This window comes from Tetrao urogallus, assembly GCF_951394365.1.
Source record: "Tetrao urogallus genome assembly, chromosome: 2".
In the NCBI taxonomy this organism is placed as follows: domain Eukaryota; kingdom Metazoa; phylum Chordata; class Aves; order Galliformes; family Phasianidae; genus Tetrao; species Tetrao urogallus.
In genome coordinates, this window is record NC_136814.1 from 48,540,602 (window position 1) to 48,558,411 (window position 17,810).

General features: G+C 35.3%; 1 protein-coding gene across 1 annotated transcript in view; it reads right to left on the reverse strand.

The window, feature by feature from the left end:
- LOC306958740 (nesprin-1-like) overlaps positions 1–17,810 on the reverse strand; it is a gene marked incomplete at both ends in the record, with an annotated part of 192,381 nt that overhangs the window by 113,644 nt on the left and 60,927 nt on the right. Inside the window, 11 exons of the mRNA XM_079550331.1 lie at positions 4,428–4,737; positions 6,875–7,047; positions 7,731–8,022; positions 8,959–9,114; positions 10,087–10,292; positions 11,057–11,169; positions 11,879–12,086; positions 12,705–12,908; positions 14,440–14,541; positions 16,339–16,521; positions 17,217–17,375. Of these exons, the coding sequence (XP_079406457.1) occupies positions 4,428–4,737; positions 6,875–7,047; positions 7,731–8,022; positions 8,959–9,114; positions 10,087–10,292; positions 11,057–11,169; positions 11,879–12,086; positions 12,705–12,908; positions 14,440–14,541; positions 16,339–16,521; positions 17,217–17,375 (2,106 nt within the window). The remainder of the gene's footprint in view (positions 1–4,427; positions 4,738–6,874; positions 7,048–7,730; positions 8,023–8,958; positions 9,115–10,086; positions 10,293–11,056; positions 11,170–11,878; positions 12,087–12,704; positions 12,909–14,439; positions 14,542–16,338; positions 16,522–17,216; positions 17,376–17,810) is intronic.

A 17,810-nucleotide genomic window follows, 5' to 3' on the forward strand; every position in this document is an offset into this window, starting at 1 on the left:
GATATTTTTAATTTTGAATAACTCAACATTCAAATAATGATTTTCAAAATTAATTAGATTATTAAGCTTTGCTGTTCCTTCTGAAAATAATCATCATAATTTCTTGGAATGCTTCCTTGATGGTTATAACTAAACAACTATGACCTAAAGTTAATCCTCAAAGTTTTCAAATCTTTATGCTTTTGATGCAACAAACATGAAAGAAAATGTTCACATGTGTCTGACTTAAGAAAAATAAACATCATCTTAAGGCAGTAAAAGAACCCCATGGTAGGCAAATACACACCTTATTTATTTCATTTGTGCCAAACTATAACACCATTAGAGCAAGAGCATGGAGAGAAAGAATGATTTGAGTAGGTCTCCTCTTCTGGCACTGGCTTCTATCAGTTTCAGTCAGTACTATCCTCTCCCAGAGAAAAGACTACAAACTTGTCAGTAAGTCCTGCCATTGCAGGAAGTGGAGAAGGGAGCAGCAGCTTTTCCTGGCATATCATCAGGCCAGTCTTATCCCGTCCTCTCTGTGTGGCACCAATTCTTTTCTCAGCTTGGTGGGCCTGTGCTGCTGTGGGATTACTGCTGCCCCACAGATGATGAATTTACCACATTTCACAGTCCCGTTCTCCACAGAGCAGAGGACAGACAGCCACCAGAAACACAGCACAGCCTCAGATTGGCAGGAGGAGACATAATACGTGTTCTGATGCAAGCAAAGTAGAGATACCTGCACCACATACTCAGCACATGAGAAGTGCTCTGCTGGGTCTGACTACTGACTCATCCAGCCAAATATTCGCCACAGCATCATTTATGGATAACACACAAACCTTGCAAACACGTGTGGTCAGTTTCCCTTATACTTCTGTGACAGTTACAATTACTAGATTAAGAACATAAGAAAGTTCATGCCTACTCCTTTTCTTCAGTGTGTGTTTGTAAATATATTGTCAGTTGCTTTGCCCATCTCCTTTTTAAAACTCCTGATAATAATACATAGCAGCAGATTGTGGAAGTTTGCTTACCTCTACTTTCAAGAGTGGAGACATCACTAAAAAAAAAAATCCACTAGGTTTAATAAATACCTTTTCAAACAGTCAGATTTGGTGACTAAAATTTTTGTATAACCATTACCTTCATTATAACCTGTGACTGCATTTCTCCCTCAGCTTTCTTCACTTCAAAAAGATGAATCCTACCCTGTATATGCTCCTCTCGTAACAATTCAGTTTACAAAATAAATCACAAAAAATGGTCCCTTGGATTGTAAGTGCAAGTTCTGAATTCAGAATCATGCAATCAAGTTTCAGATATTTTTATCCCCCAACAGATACTGCCTTATATTTATATTCATTGAAGTACACCTACTACCTCTTTGCCCACATGCTCATATTTTTGACAGTTCCTTTGGAATTGTCATTGGACTGTCCAAGATAACTGCATATTATTTCCAAGAGTCACTCTGCACTCTCTTTTCCAGGCACCAACAAAGAAGTTAAACAAAACTAGTTCCCATATAGTTTCTTGGAGAATTCTGGAGTTAACTCTTCTCCATTCAGAAACAACCACTAGCCTTTTCTTCCTACTCTGGAATACATTTTTACTCCATCAAAGACCTTTCTTCCAATGCTGTGGTAGCTTACCTTTCTCCCTTTCTCATATAGCCTTTTTTGTGGAACCTTGTCAGAGGCTTTTAGAAAACCCAAAACCCACTCTATCACTTTTTGTTGTTGTTGTTGTTGTTGTTTTTAATGTGCTTATTGGCATTTTAATATCACTCCAGCATATTTGTGTTCTGGTTTCTGCGGAGACTGAGCTGATTTTTCCTTCATAGTGTCTGGTATGATGCTATGGCTTAACTTCAGGGGAAAAACAATACTGATAACAAAACAGCTTTTTTAGTCATTGCTGAGAAGTGCTGTGCTGAGCCAAGGACATATCAACTTCTCATTACTGTCCTGTCAGTGAGGAGGGGTGAGAGGGCACAGGTTGCTGGAAGGGGACAGAACCAGAATAACTGACCTAAACTGGCCAAAGGGACCTTTCATGCCATATGACATCATGCAGAGAAAAACTTAAATGGTGAGAAACTGGCGAGGCAGGCAGCTGCTGCCTCAGGACTGGCTAGGCATTGGATGTTGGGTGGTGAGCAATTGTTTGTGCGTCATTTGTTTTGTCATAGAACATAATATATACAATAATATACATTATAACTGTTATCCTCTTTTTTTTTTTCCTTCCCTCCCCCCCCCCCCCCCCATCCCTCATCTTAGAAAGTAATTTCTATCTCAACCTATCCATTCTAATTTGCTTTTTTCCCCCCAGTTTTCTTCCCCATCCCACTAAGAGGAGGACGAGTGACTGAATGACTGTGTGCTGATCACCTGCCTGCCAATTTAAACCACAACATTTTGTTAAAGTTATGCTTTCCAGATACCAAACTGCAGTCTATATTTATCCAATACTGTCCTCCAATTTCATTATTGAGTGCAGCCCTCCAGTGACTTCAGCCATGCTCATGAGACTGCAGTACCCCATAGGGCCTCCCTTGAAGCTGGCAGTGACATAGGCTGGCAGAGTGACCCCTCCTTGGCCAGCTTTTCAGTGCTTTCTGTTTGAGCTTTTCTCAAGAAACCACAGCTGAATGCTATTTGCCTAAGAGTAGTTATTAATATCTAATTGCTTGGTTTAAGATTTCCCATATATTTAACAGAAAACTCTATCTCTTGCCTGCCTGCTGTATCAGAAATACAAGTGTGAGAATATCCTCAGTGCCTTCAGTAGAAAGGTACAATGCAAATTCTTGGAGCTTCTCTGGTACAGCTTTTTTTCCCTGGGTGCATCTTTGACCTCTGATTGTCAGCAGTCCCAGCAATTCCCTAGATTGTATCCTGGTTTAGATAGATTTAAAGAACAATCTGCCATAAGCTTGATGCAGCATCTCCTTCCAGAAGAAGACGTCAAAGTCTGTATACAATTTCTTGTCCACATCTGGCCTGTTTTGTAGAACAAGATGTGTACAGCTATTCCCAGACAGTCAGTCCATCTGGAAGACACTAGTCCAGTTAAGACAAGTAATTGTTGAAAGAAAAATAATCTGTTCTTAAACCCACACATAGGATTTTTATTTTAATTTTGAGGAACAAGGAAAATTGCCCAAGAAATTAAATTAAATTGATGTATAGAGATTTTAGGAGACACTGCCATGCTAACTTGTGATGCGTTCTTTGTACACAAGTTTAAACAATTTTAGTGGATCAATGTTTATATTGTTCCAACTTCAATACTACTGGAAGAAGCAGTTAGACAAGCATGAAAGTGCGCTAATTCTCTAGAAATAGGATTTGTTTTTTCCAACTGGAAAGAGTAAAGAAAGCAAAAGTTCATCATAGAAAAAACCTGTCAGTGTGCGATTAGATGGTAATTACAAACAAGAGAAATCTTACCCCAGAAATTAAAGTGAAAAAGACAGAAGCAAACAACAGTATTCCACTTTTTGACTTTCCTATCTACGTTATAAAAAACAAAGAACAAAAATGCACAGATTTTTTTCTAAACAAGCAAATTCATATATTCTACATTCAATGTTTCTTCCTATCAGATAACTCGTTAGGTCTTCTGTTTTGTTGGTTTTTTTTTTTTTCACTTTGGCTTTCTTTATTTTACAGACAGCATATTACTTCAATGTAGGACATCAGCAGTATTCTCAATACATGAAAACCCATACAGTACTTCCTATCAGATTGCTAAAGGTGTGTATTTTGTTTACTTCAATCTCACAGCAACATTTGTTTCTTATTAATGTGGCCTCCTGCTGGTGTAAAGATGCTGATGTGAAGATGCAGACAATCTCAGAACTACTGTTACCATTCTGATTTTCATGGTGGAAGGGCTTCGTGAGCTGCTCTATCTTTCCTTAGAAACCAAATAGTGTACCAGTATAACAACTGCAGTGATTAATGACTTGAAATAACACAAAATACTAGCATATTTCTGAAAATAATATTTCTCCTTCTGACCATATTTTCTGCTCGAGGAGACATTCCATTTTTATCTTTCTAGGTTAATGTGTGCTAGGAATGAAAAAAAAAAAAGAACTAGATGAAAATAAATCTGGAAGACTCTCCAAAGTATTATCGTATACATGAAGCTATTATTGTATATGTTAAACTAGGAATAAAACATATGCTCTTCAATGTTCAAAAAATCATAACCGTACCAGTTTCAATTTCCAATATTTTTTGCATTCCACTGAATATTTAGTAAACTACACACAACACTTTTATTAGATTCGACTGTAACAAAAGGCAAGACTATTCAAATACATTCTGTCTTTCAGGCACTATAAATGAAGAAAAATCAAAAATTTAGCCTTATATACAGTTGTTTAAAAATTTTACCTGAAATGGAAGCCTTTTCCTTTATCTTACCTTGGCTACAGTTGTGATGTCATTAAACTGTGTTTCCAGTTCTTCTTGAGCTGCTGCTCCAAAAGAATCATCCTCAGTTTTTTTGTAAAGTTCTGCAGTTTTTTCAGCAAGTTGCTGGAAATCACCAGAGTGATCCTCTATCTCAGAAACAATAGCCTGGAAGTAGTCCAGCTGTGCAAACTTCTCCTTCAGACCTATCTGTGGTTCTAAAGGCTGCTCCACTTTGTGATCCAGTTTCTCTAACCACTGCTCCAACTGGCTTTTCTTTTCCAAATACTCATTCCACTGGCTGATGAGGGACTCTAAGCAGCTTACATTAAAAGAAACATATGCAGTACAGATGAGAACTTTCAAAAGGTCTAAGCAAAAAATGTCTATTTATACCCTGTTAAACTGTGTAGTCATCTATAATATGTTTAGAATATGCTTTTTCCTCCATCTTGTTTTAGTTTTCTGTATCAGCTTAAATCCAAGATATTCTAGAATTTGTGTGTTCTTTGGGCTACTGCTACATATAACCTGATAAAACTGCTTCTCTAGTACAGGTTACATGAGCAACATATCTGTCTCATGCTAATGAAATACATATTTCATTGTCTGCATAGCAAATTAAAACATAGAGCATTAGTGAAGCTTATTATGATCACAGCAATAAAATGTAAAGTTATTGACTATTAAATTGTATTCCAGAGACTTTTTGAAGAATGTCAGTTATATATAGTCCATTTTACCACTAATAATAAATATATATATTTACCATTAATACTGAGTAAATATGTATTATTTTACATATATATATATATATATATATATATATATATATGTATATACACCTTTCTTTATATATTGCTCCTCCTAGCAGATCTCCCAGTCTCTCTGGGACTTGTATTGAGGAATGCATTTCTGATTCCATTGGACTTAGCAGGAGTTATGACTATGGTAAGGATTTCATTCAAAATATGATAGTCTCCCCTAATACACACAATATTTTATGACATAAATTGGGTGAAGTTAGAACAAAACCATAAAGCATCCATTACAAATTTCTAGATCAAATTGTATTACTGTTTTTGACTATAAGAGAAAGAGACATCAATTTTAATTGAAGAACTCCTGTTTACCTGTATCATAGCCCCTTCCATAACTGATATTAAAGACAGAGATATGTTGGCACTCAGCTGTTTAAAGTACAGACCTATGACAGTTTTCTGATGCAGAGAAAACTTTGATGTTATTAGAAAGCTAAGGAAATAGGATCATGCAGAAGTCCATTTTCTATCCAATATTGATTAGGAGGATGGAACTTATATTGCTTGTAAAACTCATAGATGATAAATAGGGAAGGGCTGCTGCTAGCTTGAATAACAGAATTTAAATGTCAGATATTCAAAGAAATGAAAGGAGGGTGGAATTTGGTAGTGAAAAAGTATCTTTTCATAGGAAGAGGTAATCAGATCTACAAATACAAAAATTGAGAATAGCCTGGTTTAGTAGAATGGAAAGCAATTCAGAGATTTCAGAGGACAAAAAATAAAATAAATTTAAGTAATATGGTCCGACTGGAAACAAAGGAGAAACTTGTTCTAGAACAGATTGGTAAGAATGGTGAAGGAAATCAAAAGTAATGATATTCTATTCGGAAATTATATTGTGTCAAATGCAGGAAAACATAAACCTACTTTCAATTACTATCTTTTCTGAATATTAGATCCTCCTGCATGACATATTAGATTGCATGAGGAATGATTGTGTAATCGGAGACAGCCAGCACAGCTTCACCAGGGGAAGGTTGTTCCTAACCAATCTGGTGGCCTTCGATGATGGAGTGACAGTACTGATGGACAAAGGGAAAGCAACTGAAGCTATTTACCTGGTCTTGTGCAAGACCTTTGACATGGTCTCCTACGACATCCTTATCTCCAAATTGGAGGGATGTGGATTTGATGGGTAGACCACCTAGTGGATAAGGAATTGGTTGAAAGGCCACAGACAAAGGGTGGTGATCAATGGTTGTATGTCCAAGTGGAGGCTGGTAATGAGCAGCATCCCCCAGAGGTCTGTCTTAGGACCGGTGCTCTTTAACATCTTCATCAATGACATCAGTGATGGAATTGAGTGCACCCTCAGCAAGTTTCTGATGGCACCAAGCTGAGTGATGCGGTTGACACAATGGAAGGAAGTGATGCCATTCAGCGGTACCTCAAAGATGGGCCTGGGAGTATATAGTGGGGTTCAACACAGTAAAATGCAAGGTTTTGCACTTGGGCCAGAGGAATCCCAGGCACATATATACAGACTGGGAGGAACAATCCTTGAGAGCAGCCCTACAGGGAAAGACCTAGGGGTCCTGGTAGATGAAAGAGTGGGCTCCTGTGTGCTGTAAGATACTACTCTTTGGTGCTAAGCAAGGTGTCAGGGTTTGACCCATGTTTTTCAGTGAGTTTTACCTCTGCCAGCTCATGGATGTGCTGATGATGTCATTCCATACATCCTTCAGTTTTTGTAGCTCTGTCTGTATCACCTTTTGTCCTTCCTCATTGCTGCTTCTAAGCGCTTGTTCTCCCTTGCCAATAGCCATGTTCAGCTTAACTTCACCATCTCCTTTGAGTAAGAGAATCTCCTGTGGGGCAAAATAAATCAAAATGTTAAGTGCAATCTGCTGGCAGCTGAAGGCTGTTATTCTTTCAGCAGAGCACACAATTTCTGAACTCGTTTACCCTTGACAAACATGTCCAGAATGAATTCCTGTTTTTCTAGGTGTCTATCCCTTATTATATTCAAGGAATCTGGTGGTTTTCCCTACAGTTACACAGGTATTTCACTGTCTTAGTCATCCTAAAATATTGCTTACATTGCAGCAGATAATGAGTATTTCAAGGACTGCACAGAAAGACAGCAGCACACAGCTTGACTAATCTTTCCAACTGATGTCTATCTAGGCTGTTCTCGAAAACCTCCTGTAATATATATATGCCACAGGCTTTCTAGGTGAATAGTTTCAAGGCTTTCTCCATTAGACAGCTTTTGAATCTGAATACACTCTTCCACAGTTGGTTATTCCTCTTTAAATGTAATACCTCACATTCCTCTCCATTAAACTTCGTCCTGTTTCTCACATTGCATCTCCCAGTTTAAGGTGGTTTTAAATTCAAATCATCTTCTTTATAACAGTGTAAAATACAATACAAAAATACAAAAACAAAACAAAACAAAACAAAACAAAACCATTCCTCTTCCATTGATGTGGCCCTCACATAGTTATAATCTTGATGATACATAAAGTTCAGTCCTACTATTCTTTACCTGAATTTGTGTCAGACGTCGCTCTAGCGTGGCTTTGCTACCAACTGTACTCTCAGCCAAGGCCAGTTTTTCTTGAACCTCTTTCACCCATGACCACATGCTCTGTAGTGCTTCCTCCAAAGTGAGGTGCTCCTGGAGTGCAAGTTGACATGTTCGCAGCTTCTCCTTGACAGTTTTGACCATGTTTTGATAATTGGTGAGATGTTGAGAGGCCAGGCGCACTTCCCTTCCTGCGCCATGTCCTTCCTCATTTAAAGCCTGTGCAATTTGGGCCAGCTTTTCACAAGATTCCCTGAAAGAAAGAATTGAGATTGCAATCAGTTTCAAAAAGCATATGACATTGTTATAGCAACTATGAGAAGTTACGAAGACTGTTCACATAATCACATACTCCACCAGTGTTAGAGATCCTAGTTAACAGAAAATGTAGCTGGGAGAGATTTAAAAGAAATATTATATACTGATTCATATATTTACTTGTGAATAGGGCAATTTATTGCAGATTTTGATGCTCCAAATTATGATACCGAAATCTTTCTTTTGCACATTTAAATAAAAAGCTAACTTATTTTCTTTATGGCTCTCAGACTTCCAGTTCTGCATGAGTTACTACCTTTCTGCACTTTCCAAAGCTTCTCAGCAGTTTATAGACTTAGGTGGGAAAGCATGATGGTCAGGCCATTTGCCTAGGATTAGATACTGAATCTGGGGTTGGGTAGAAGGCTCAGTAAAAAGGATTAAAACTCTGGCCTTACACAGCCTCAATCTCAAACTTCCGGATAACCTATGATTACAGGAATTTACATCAGACCAAAATGTCTTACATCAGGCTCAAGTAGACAGTGACCGAGTGCTTCCTTTTAGCGTGTTGTGAGGCAAGAACTACTTGACTACCACTTGAACTACTTTACTGCTATTTCTTTTATATCTTGACAAACCGAATAGCAATTTTAAAAAGTTTGTAAAACCACAGTATACTAAAAATGGCAATTACTTCATCACCCACTGGCTAAGTCTGAATTCTAGAAATATTTCACTGCCGATGTGGATGCTATTTGAGCTCTTAATACAAATTCAACTATATCAGATCCAACTAATCTGGTCAGATATGAATTTCACAGAACAGAAAGAAAGAAAATTTTATAAATGGATATGATGTGTTTTTACTATTCCTTCTACTAAATGTTTTTAACAGAGGAAAAAAATAAGAGTATATTAAGAAATGTACCTTGAAGCCAGCAACTCTTCCAGAAACTTTTCTACTTTCTGCACCTCCTTTTTCTTCTCAGGAATAAGCTCTTTGATCTCTCCTAATGCTTCTGTGCTCATTCTTTCTTCCATGTCATGTATCCACAGGCTGAATTTCTTGTGCTGTTCTTCAAAGCTACAGATTAGATAAATATTCCCTTAATTTCTTGAGGGGAGTGAAGTTAGTAAGAAGTTAACTCAGTTCTTTCAGTATCCACAAGACTGAGAAAACAAAGCTAGGTATCAATTTCATTCTTAGCGAATAGGAGTTGTACAAAACATAATTCCACAGTGACTAGTAATCTAAAAATATTCGGCAACTCTCTAAAAACGTTCAGGAAAATCATGGGAACTGCATGAGAAAAGCAGCCTTCAAAATTTAAAGTGGCAGTACTTTTATTTACTACTAGACTCAATGAAGACAGTAAAAAAGAAAAAATATTCCCAAATCCTTATAATGATATTGTCCGAGACAAATGAACAAACAGATGGAAATGGGCTTTTACTCAGTACTGACACATACAGTACCTGAAGTTTTGTGTTTTCAGCTTCACTGTCAAAATAAGTGGAATCTAGACTATTGAGAACTCAACTCAGTATGCTCTGCACCCAAGTCCCTGATTGTAAACTTTTTACTTATATGAAGGCATGTCATCTCATCTTGATCTCTTACCCATTATTGCTACACTAACTTTGCTTTCAGCTAGCGGCAGTTTTGAATCTAATTATACTTAAAAGCATTTAAACCCTCAAAATTCCAATTAAAAGTGATAAATTAAGAATGTTTTCTTACTAGCTTTTTGGGAAATATGTTCATTTGGAATGGTATAGGACAGGCATATGCTTTGTAGAAAGCACACACTATCTTCAAACATCCAGGCAGAACCTGAAAATTCATTTTTTCATTGCAGGAAATTGTATTTAAATTACTGAGATTTCAATTATTTATTTGGGATCATATGAGCTCACAATTCTTCCTCATATATGACCTGCTTTTTGTTTGTTGTTAAATATTTCCAAAGAAAAAGAGCAAACAGAATTAGTTAACAGTAAATCGCAATTGTATTTCTACAGCTTGAAAATTTCATGCAGTCTATCTGCAACTCACCTTCCCAGGTATGAGGCACAAGCTTCCAGAGCCTGCTTATCATTCAGACACTGACTGAGGAATTCTTTGAAGTTCTGATTAGACTTTGCTACTTGCTCCTGAATATGGATCACAGCTGGTTGAGGTAAGCAAGTGTACAAGTTTTCTCCTTCCTTGGAGGCAGCATCTAACTTGTTTTGCCCCTCACTAAGAGAATCGAGCACACTCTGTATGGTGAAAGAACACTGTTTAAACTTTCAAGACTTAATAAAGACAAGCCAAATTTATATTAGAAGCGGTTAGATTTTAATAAGCTGAGAACCATGTCTGGTGAGGAAAAAATTCCAAGTAGAAAGTTCAAATAAAGTGTTTTAAGTGGTGCTACAATTCAGAAAGCTCAATTTTCGTATCACAAAGTAGTTCTGTCTTCTCTGAAGTAAGCTGAAAATAATAGGTATTTTAGAAATTACGTTAGCTGTTTATATATTATATTTATAGAATATTTATATATAATATATAATTTTATAATATATTTTATATATTTATAAAATTATATTTATATAATATATAAAAATATTATATATTATATTATATAGCCGTTTACATTAGCTGTCTGCTATATTTGTTCTCTATCCTTGCAAAAAATCAATACAGGCTATATTTGACACAACATTGTTCATCTGAAGTAGAATGTATAGAAGGAATAGAAAAAGGAAAAGAATGAATGCAAAACAAATAAAATGAAACAATAAAAATCACAAACAAGAATGATTCAGTTATACATAAACTTCAGTCCGATCTTTCAGAACAGTAAACAATTTCCACTGTATTTCCTTTAAAGTATGCATTGCTGTGTTGATTTATTTTTATATTATTTTTCAGAAATAAAATCATTGAATACGATGGTTTCTACAAATTATTTAAGAGAGAAAATTTGATATCTATGCATAGTTATATCACTTGTTACTGGTTTTTGATTTTTTAACTATACCTGCAAATCATGCAGCTTTGCCTCTATGGCTTTGCTATCTCCAGACCTGTCAGATAATTCTTTTACTGCAGCCTTCACATCAGAAAACCATTCCTGGAATTCTTGCATAGTATCTATTTAATAAAAAAGAATAAAGATTATATTTTTATTACAAAGCATCTTTATCACAATACTGTTGATCCAGCTGCCTTTCCCACTTAATTTATCCATCTGGTCCCCCAAGTAAAAGCTAAAAGGACGAATCTCACTGTCTTCAGTGACCTTGGGTAGCACAATTCACAAAACATCCAAATAGAATACTCACACTGGGCTTCTCTTTATAGTTGATGGGAAAGACAGACAATTCCAGGCTGCTATTTATTCCAATTTAACGTTAGATAAACATCTAGGTTAGTATCTTAATATCTAAGATATAAAATTGCCTGTTTCTCTCCAGTGATTTGTCAGGAAGCCCAGGAACTTCTTCAGATGGGGACTTACTACGTCCATTTGGCTAAATAAATCTCCAACTGGCGAATACTCAAAGTGTTTGTGTGTAGTAGAGATGAATACTAAAACAGGAGAATCTGAGACTATGAAGCAGCAACATACATAGGTATTGAAGAAAGTAAGCTTGCATTTCAGAAATATTTTAAGTTGAATTCTGTTTTTGTATAATGCTTGGTTTCATAGCAAATGGGAAATGACAATCTGTTAACTTTTTGAAAGGCTGCATACAAAAATAACGTTATAATTGCAAATGACATCACTGGAAACTCAGGCAGGCTCCCAAATGATTCATGACTGTGGGCTAACGGTTTGTTAGCAAGCCTGAAGACTCACAGAGGAAATGTTTTTCCAAGCACTCTTGTATGTTGGCCTGTGTTCTGGAACAGAGCTGATTCACAGCTTCATACTTCTTTATTAGTGAAGTGACAGTGCCACCAAGAGTTTCTAGCTCTACAGAATGGTACTTGCGACACAGTCTGTTGAGATTCTCACGGGTTGAATCAATGCTGCTCTGCTGGAGCTGCAGGTCTTTTTGTGTTTCCTGAAAATGGAGTTATAACACAAATATGACATCTGTAAAAAAACAATAGAGCCCTCTACTTTCTCAATCATTCTTTCTCCTCCTTTATGCTCTTTCCTTTTATGGTGCGTTACAAGTACTAATCATAATCAACAGAAGTACTGGATCAAGCTTCCTGAATTTTCTAAATGAGAGGAATTCTTGAAACTAAACAGCCAGCACAGAAATATGAAAGTGCTATTTCACATGGCTTGATATTTTATTTTTAAAATAACAAGTGTAAAGCATGTTGAATAACAATAATAGTTTTCAGCACAGTTTGGAATTACACCTGAGATGCACTATAACATTGGAATTTGCTGGGACTTCTGAATGAAAGGAAGTTTTTGTCGGACTAGAGAAGAATATTCATCATCAAATTGAATTCGAATTGGCTGGTATATCAGCATTAACCCAAGCTCATAATGGAAAAAATCTCAGCATGGTTTGTCACAAATACACCTCTAAGGTATGTACTTTTTTTATCAAGTGAAAATGAAATATAAAGCTTAACTGTTGTACCTAGCTAGTAAAAATTCCAACAAAAAACCAAGTTAATCTCATTAAGAAAAAAGTATGTTCATTTTCTTCAGCACTGACCTTTACTAGATTTAGAGCTTCAGGGTCCAGGTTACGTGAGCATCTTAAAAGTGTCTCTTCCGTTTCTATTAACCAGTGTGTCATCTTGTCAATAAACTTCTGTAACTGCATCTTCTGAGAACTGAAATCTTTTAGCATCTCTTTTGCTGTCTGTGACATTTCTTTGGCATGTTCCAGTTTTTGCCTTAAATCTGACTCTATAAACTAAAAGCAAAGTGTTAATTTTTAAAACATTTAAATTAAAAAAAATACATATTATAATTAGTGAAAATCTATTGAATAAAATAAAAAGTAGGAAAGTTACACACTTTAATAATGTGTTCCATATCTAAATATGCTTACATTAATATAAAATGAAAATTCAGGATTAAATCTTAGATATACATTGATCCAAGAAAGGGATCCTAACTTCTGAAAAGCCAGAGTGCAAGCTGTTGAATTATTATCAATGTCTGAAATATTAAACAGCTTTCTTTCTTTTACTAATTTGTCATTTATAAAGAGTATGAATACTGCTAACATAAATACAACTAGCTCTGTAAAAAGATATCTTAGTGAGATACAAGAGCTCTGAGGTTTAAAAAATCTCAGTGCAAAGCAGATTAAGATTGAAAACAACACAAAAAATCAGTTTGAATATTGCCCGTAAATAAGTTTAACCACTGCAAAATATGAAATTCTAGCAGATGTTGGTTGTGTACATTTTACCAATTAAAAGTAAACCAAAAACTCATAAGTTCGTATCTACAACTATTCTACTGTATATATGTACATTTTATTATATCTATCACATTCAGCAATTAGATATTTGCAAAATAACATGCTCTAGGTTTTGTGTCATGAGTGATCAGATATTCAATTTATTATAAACATAATTTAAATCTGAAGCTTCTGAACTGCTCACACAAAGGAAACATTTAGGAGAACATAAGCATTTCCACACAGTTTGAACATCGTCAGACTGCAGGGTTCTGTTCTGTAATTTAGGCTAATGTTTATGATCACTGCATAATATGGACAAGACATGAGTGTTAGATTATGTTCAGTTAAAATCTGATACATATTTTTAAAGTAATTGTCTATTATTACATTTTTCTGGAAATATCTGTGGAAATCACAGAAGTCAGTTTATCTTTTAATACTTCTGACATACTGAAAGCTTAGATCTTGCATACCAATTTCCTTTTGAAATCTAACATCTAAAATAGTCATAGTTGTTTTGCATGTGCCCAAAATATGGACCTAGCCAGTCACAAAAGTTCAACAGCTCACTTTCAGTGACCTGTTTTACTCCACTTTAGTAACAGCTAGCTCAGTGCATTAATTTCATACTACTAAATAATAATTCTGGTTTGATAAATACACATACTTCCACTGCATTATAATTATTTTAAGGAGGCAAAATGTGTTTGTGCTCACATATGATTTGGCTTAAGGTTGTACATTGTAGAGATTATCTGAATCAGATTTGTCCAGCTACCTTCTGAGGTACTTATTCAATTTTGACTTGATAAAAATACTTTTACACCTCTAATGTTCAATTATTTCATGGCATTCTTTTTCAGAAAAGTCTAAAATGAAGAATATGGAAAAAAACATACAACAAACTGATGCCCACAGAGTGTTGTGTCTGTCGCCTTCAAAGAAAAAGACAGTACAAGAGAGACAGAAATTTCAAAAGGAGTTTCTTCTTAGCCATTTGAACAGTCTGTGAATCACAAGAACTTTGTTTTACCTGGAGATCTGCAGGAGGCTCTTGACTATGAGTCAGTTCTTTGAGTTCTGAAATTTTAGAGCTAAGATGCTCCAACTTCTGTTCTTTATCCTTGACTTGAGACTGTCAAAGAGATTTAGTCAAAGTTTCATACCATACTATAAGGTTTAAAATCTTCAGAAGACTGCTCTATTAACTGTTATATTGCCTTTCATTTTACCAGTATTTAGCAACTAGCAGCAAATACAATTCTATTGGTTTCCTTCACTAAAACACTCCTATTTCTTTTCCTTCATTTGACTTACTTCAGAGATCTCTTCCTCTCTATTAAATAATCATACACATTCTCAATATTTAAAAGGCTCTAATAGTTTTAGTATCATAAATAATAAGGCTGAATAAAAATGGCAATGTCATTGTTTATTTCACTGGAAAAATCTACTGTTGTTGTTAGATTCCATTTAATGTCATGCACAGTATAACACATTCCATCTGGTTTTAATTAAGGAGAATGGAGCTTAAAAAAAAAAAAAAATAGACACAGAACTAAATGTCAAAAATTAAAAATAAGAGCTAACTTAAAAATGCTGTTGTATACACACTCACACATCAGGACATTATATTTCTTGCAGTCATATAAATCCAAATTACAAAGAAATATTATATTTATTAAAGAAGTAATAGCATTGTGAAACAGAAAATCATTATTTGTATAACTGTAGTTTTGAAGTATTAGGCAAGAAATCAGGGGGGGTTCAGATTACCCAGACTCATTTCTATAAAAATCCAACAGGACACTCCAGTTAAAAAATTGGACTATGGATTTCAGGTTTAAACTACTTCACTTCTGTGCTGGAATAGTAGAAGTTCATCTAGCCCCAGTGGAACCTTCCAGTGGTATTTTGTGCTAGGAACATACAACATTAGCTGACTAATTGAAAAATGGAGCAGTGCTATGAAGTGTGTGAGAGGTACGCTCAATTTTTTCTATCCACCTTCATCTATTTCTGATTGCTAAATGGCCCTTGTAAAAGACAGCAGAAAAATTGTGTTATGGACTGTGCATTCTATGACTGCAAATCTGTGCACAGTCCTGATGCCCTTTGCTATTCTGGCCCTCCTGTGAATCAGGTATACCTGGGTTTTGGGTGTTAGCTGCTCTCACTTCAAATCAATTTTAATGGTAATTAATTCAGGTAGTTTAACTGTTATGGTTGTCAGAAAGATATTAGACAATGTTTGTCCTTGGAAAACCTGATTTAGTACCATGTAATACTCTGTTGTACTTATTGCACTTCTTCATAAGGACATTATTTCAAATGAAGTAGAATAATACTCATTCTATGGGTGATGTGCTATACATTTCAAGCCAGAACTGGCAGAACACTTCTTGAATGCTTGTTATACTTCTGGAAGTGTTTAACACTATTAGGAAAGAAGGACATCATGTTACTGACATTAAAATCTGTACCTCAGTCCACTATAACTTTTAGAATACAGCCTGGACAATCTACATTCTAAGCTGAGATTTTAGAAATTGATCTTTGGTTAACTTCAGATAAAGTCTAAAATTTCCAGCACTTTCTATTGGAACATAATTCCAATATTCCAATTCCACACAATTCCATAGTCCAATGCCAGGCTCTTTGAAATTTTTTACATTGTAAAAAAACATACTCATATAGAGCTAGAGTGAAAATAACTTAGATGGAGTAAGATCTGTGCTGTTCTGGTTTCTGCTAGAAACAGCCAGCTTCAAAAAAGGGCTGGAGTCTCATCAGCTAGCCACTGCATTAGTGATACCCCTGCTTGCTTGATAGGGAACGCGCTAGTCTACAACAGCACAGCATTATCTGTATGCCTGATATCACTTGAGAATTTGACCCAGGACATTTTTATTGGCAGTTTATGAGCAAGCACCTGAAAGTCTTTCAGGATGACCTCCATTCTCAGACTGTTACTCAAGTTGCTGATGCCTTCATTCAGATGAGAAATGCAGTTAGTGCACCATCCATCCATTTCATCTGCAATTTTCAGGATGTCATCCCATAGAGACACCCCTAAACTTAGCTGGTGTATGTTGTCTTCAATCCTTTCTGACACCTTTTAAGAAAGGGGAATACATTAATACCATTCAAAAATTACTTTTAGATTTCTTTCTTTTGAAGTCAATTGTAAGACAAGTGCATCAGAAAGCCTAGGCAAAATAATTCTCTTACTGCTATTTCTAAATTATGAATTGTAATTTAGTTTCCTGGATCATAAAATGAACAAAAATCATGCGTCTATTTCTAAAACATTATGGTTTTCACTGAGTTTTATATTCAAATAAACTTTTTAAAACAGCTACACTTACCTTTCTTATGTGATATAAGCACAAAGCAGTATAAATATGAAAAGGTAAAATATTAGCTTATCTGCTATACTGTTGTCTCTCAATGTAGGCACATCTTTTATGGTCCAGCTTCTTATGAATTACAGCATTTTATTTTGTCCAATTTATTTGAATGAAGTAATACCAGCAAGAATACAATCCAAATTTACACTCGTAAGTGTACACTGAGTAAATCTATAAATATATGATCTGTCACACTTACACTCATACTTTTTAAATACAGGAAAAGTATCTCACAACTGTAACTACAGTGAGTATAAAAACCTTACAGTTAGCCCTTTAAGATATATTTCAGAGTAAAATTGACCAAAAAATTACACTTTTCAGTCCTAAGAAAATACAAGTACTGCAACCTTTGTTCAACTTATAAGCTGTATTCCATGCAAAAACACCAGATTCTTACATCCAACCATTTGTCCACTGTAGAGTTCATATCTGTTTTCACCACAGTGCAGTCGCAGTTTTGCACTTTTTTCAGTTCTGCTAACAAATGTTTTCCTTTATTGGTAAAAATATCCAGATCTTTTTGTTTATCACTCAGATCATTCTTGGCGGCTTCGTGCTGTGGATGTAAATATGTGCTTATTTAAGGAAGAGTTGAAGAATGAAAGAAAAAATCCAGTTCTCCAGACATCATCTCTCAAGCTGTGGCATATGTTATACATTTGATGATTTTCATTCAACTTGCTATCTAATACTATCTAATGCTTAATTATGTCACAATATACAAATTATAAAATGTTAGAATTGTTCTTTTAAGATCAATTATTATCACACAGATTGGAGTAATGAATTTCAGATTTTTCCTGCTAAATAACAAGCAATCAATGGGATTTTGGGCAAACAATTTCATTTAAGTATTCTTTTATTCTTCAGAATCTACACATCTAAAATTGAAGAGTAAGAACATCTCACTGAATATTTAATATTACTATCAGTACTTAGCGTCAGTTCTGGCATTACAACAGAGCAAACAGAGGGTGTCACAAACAAAATT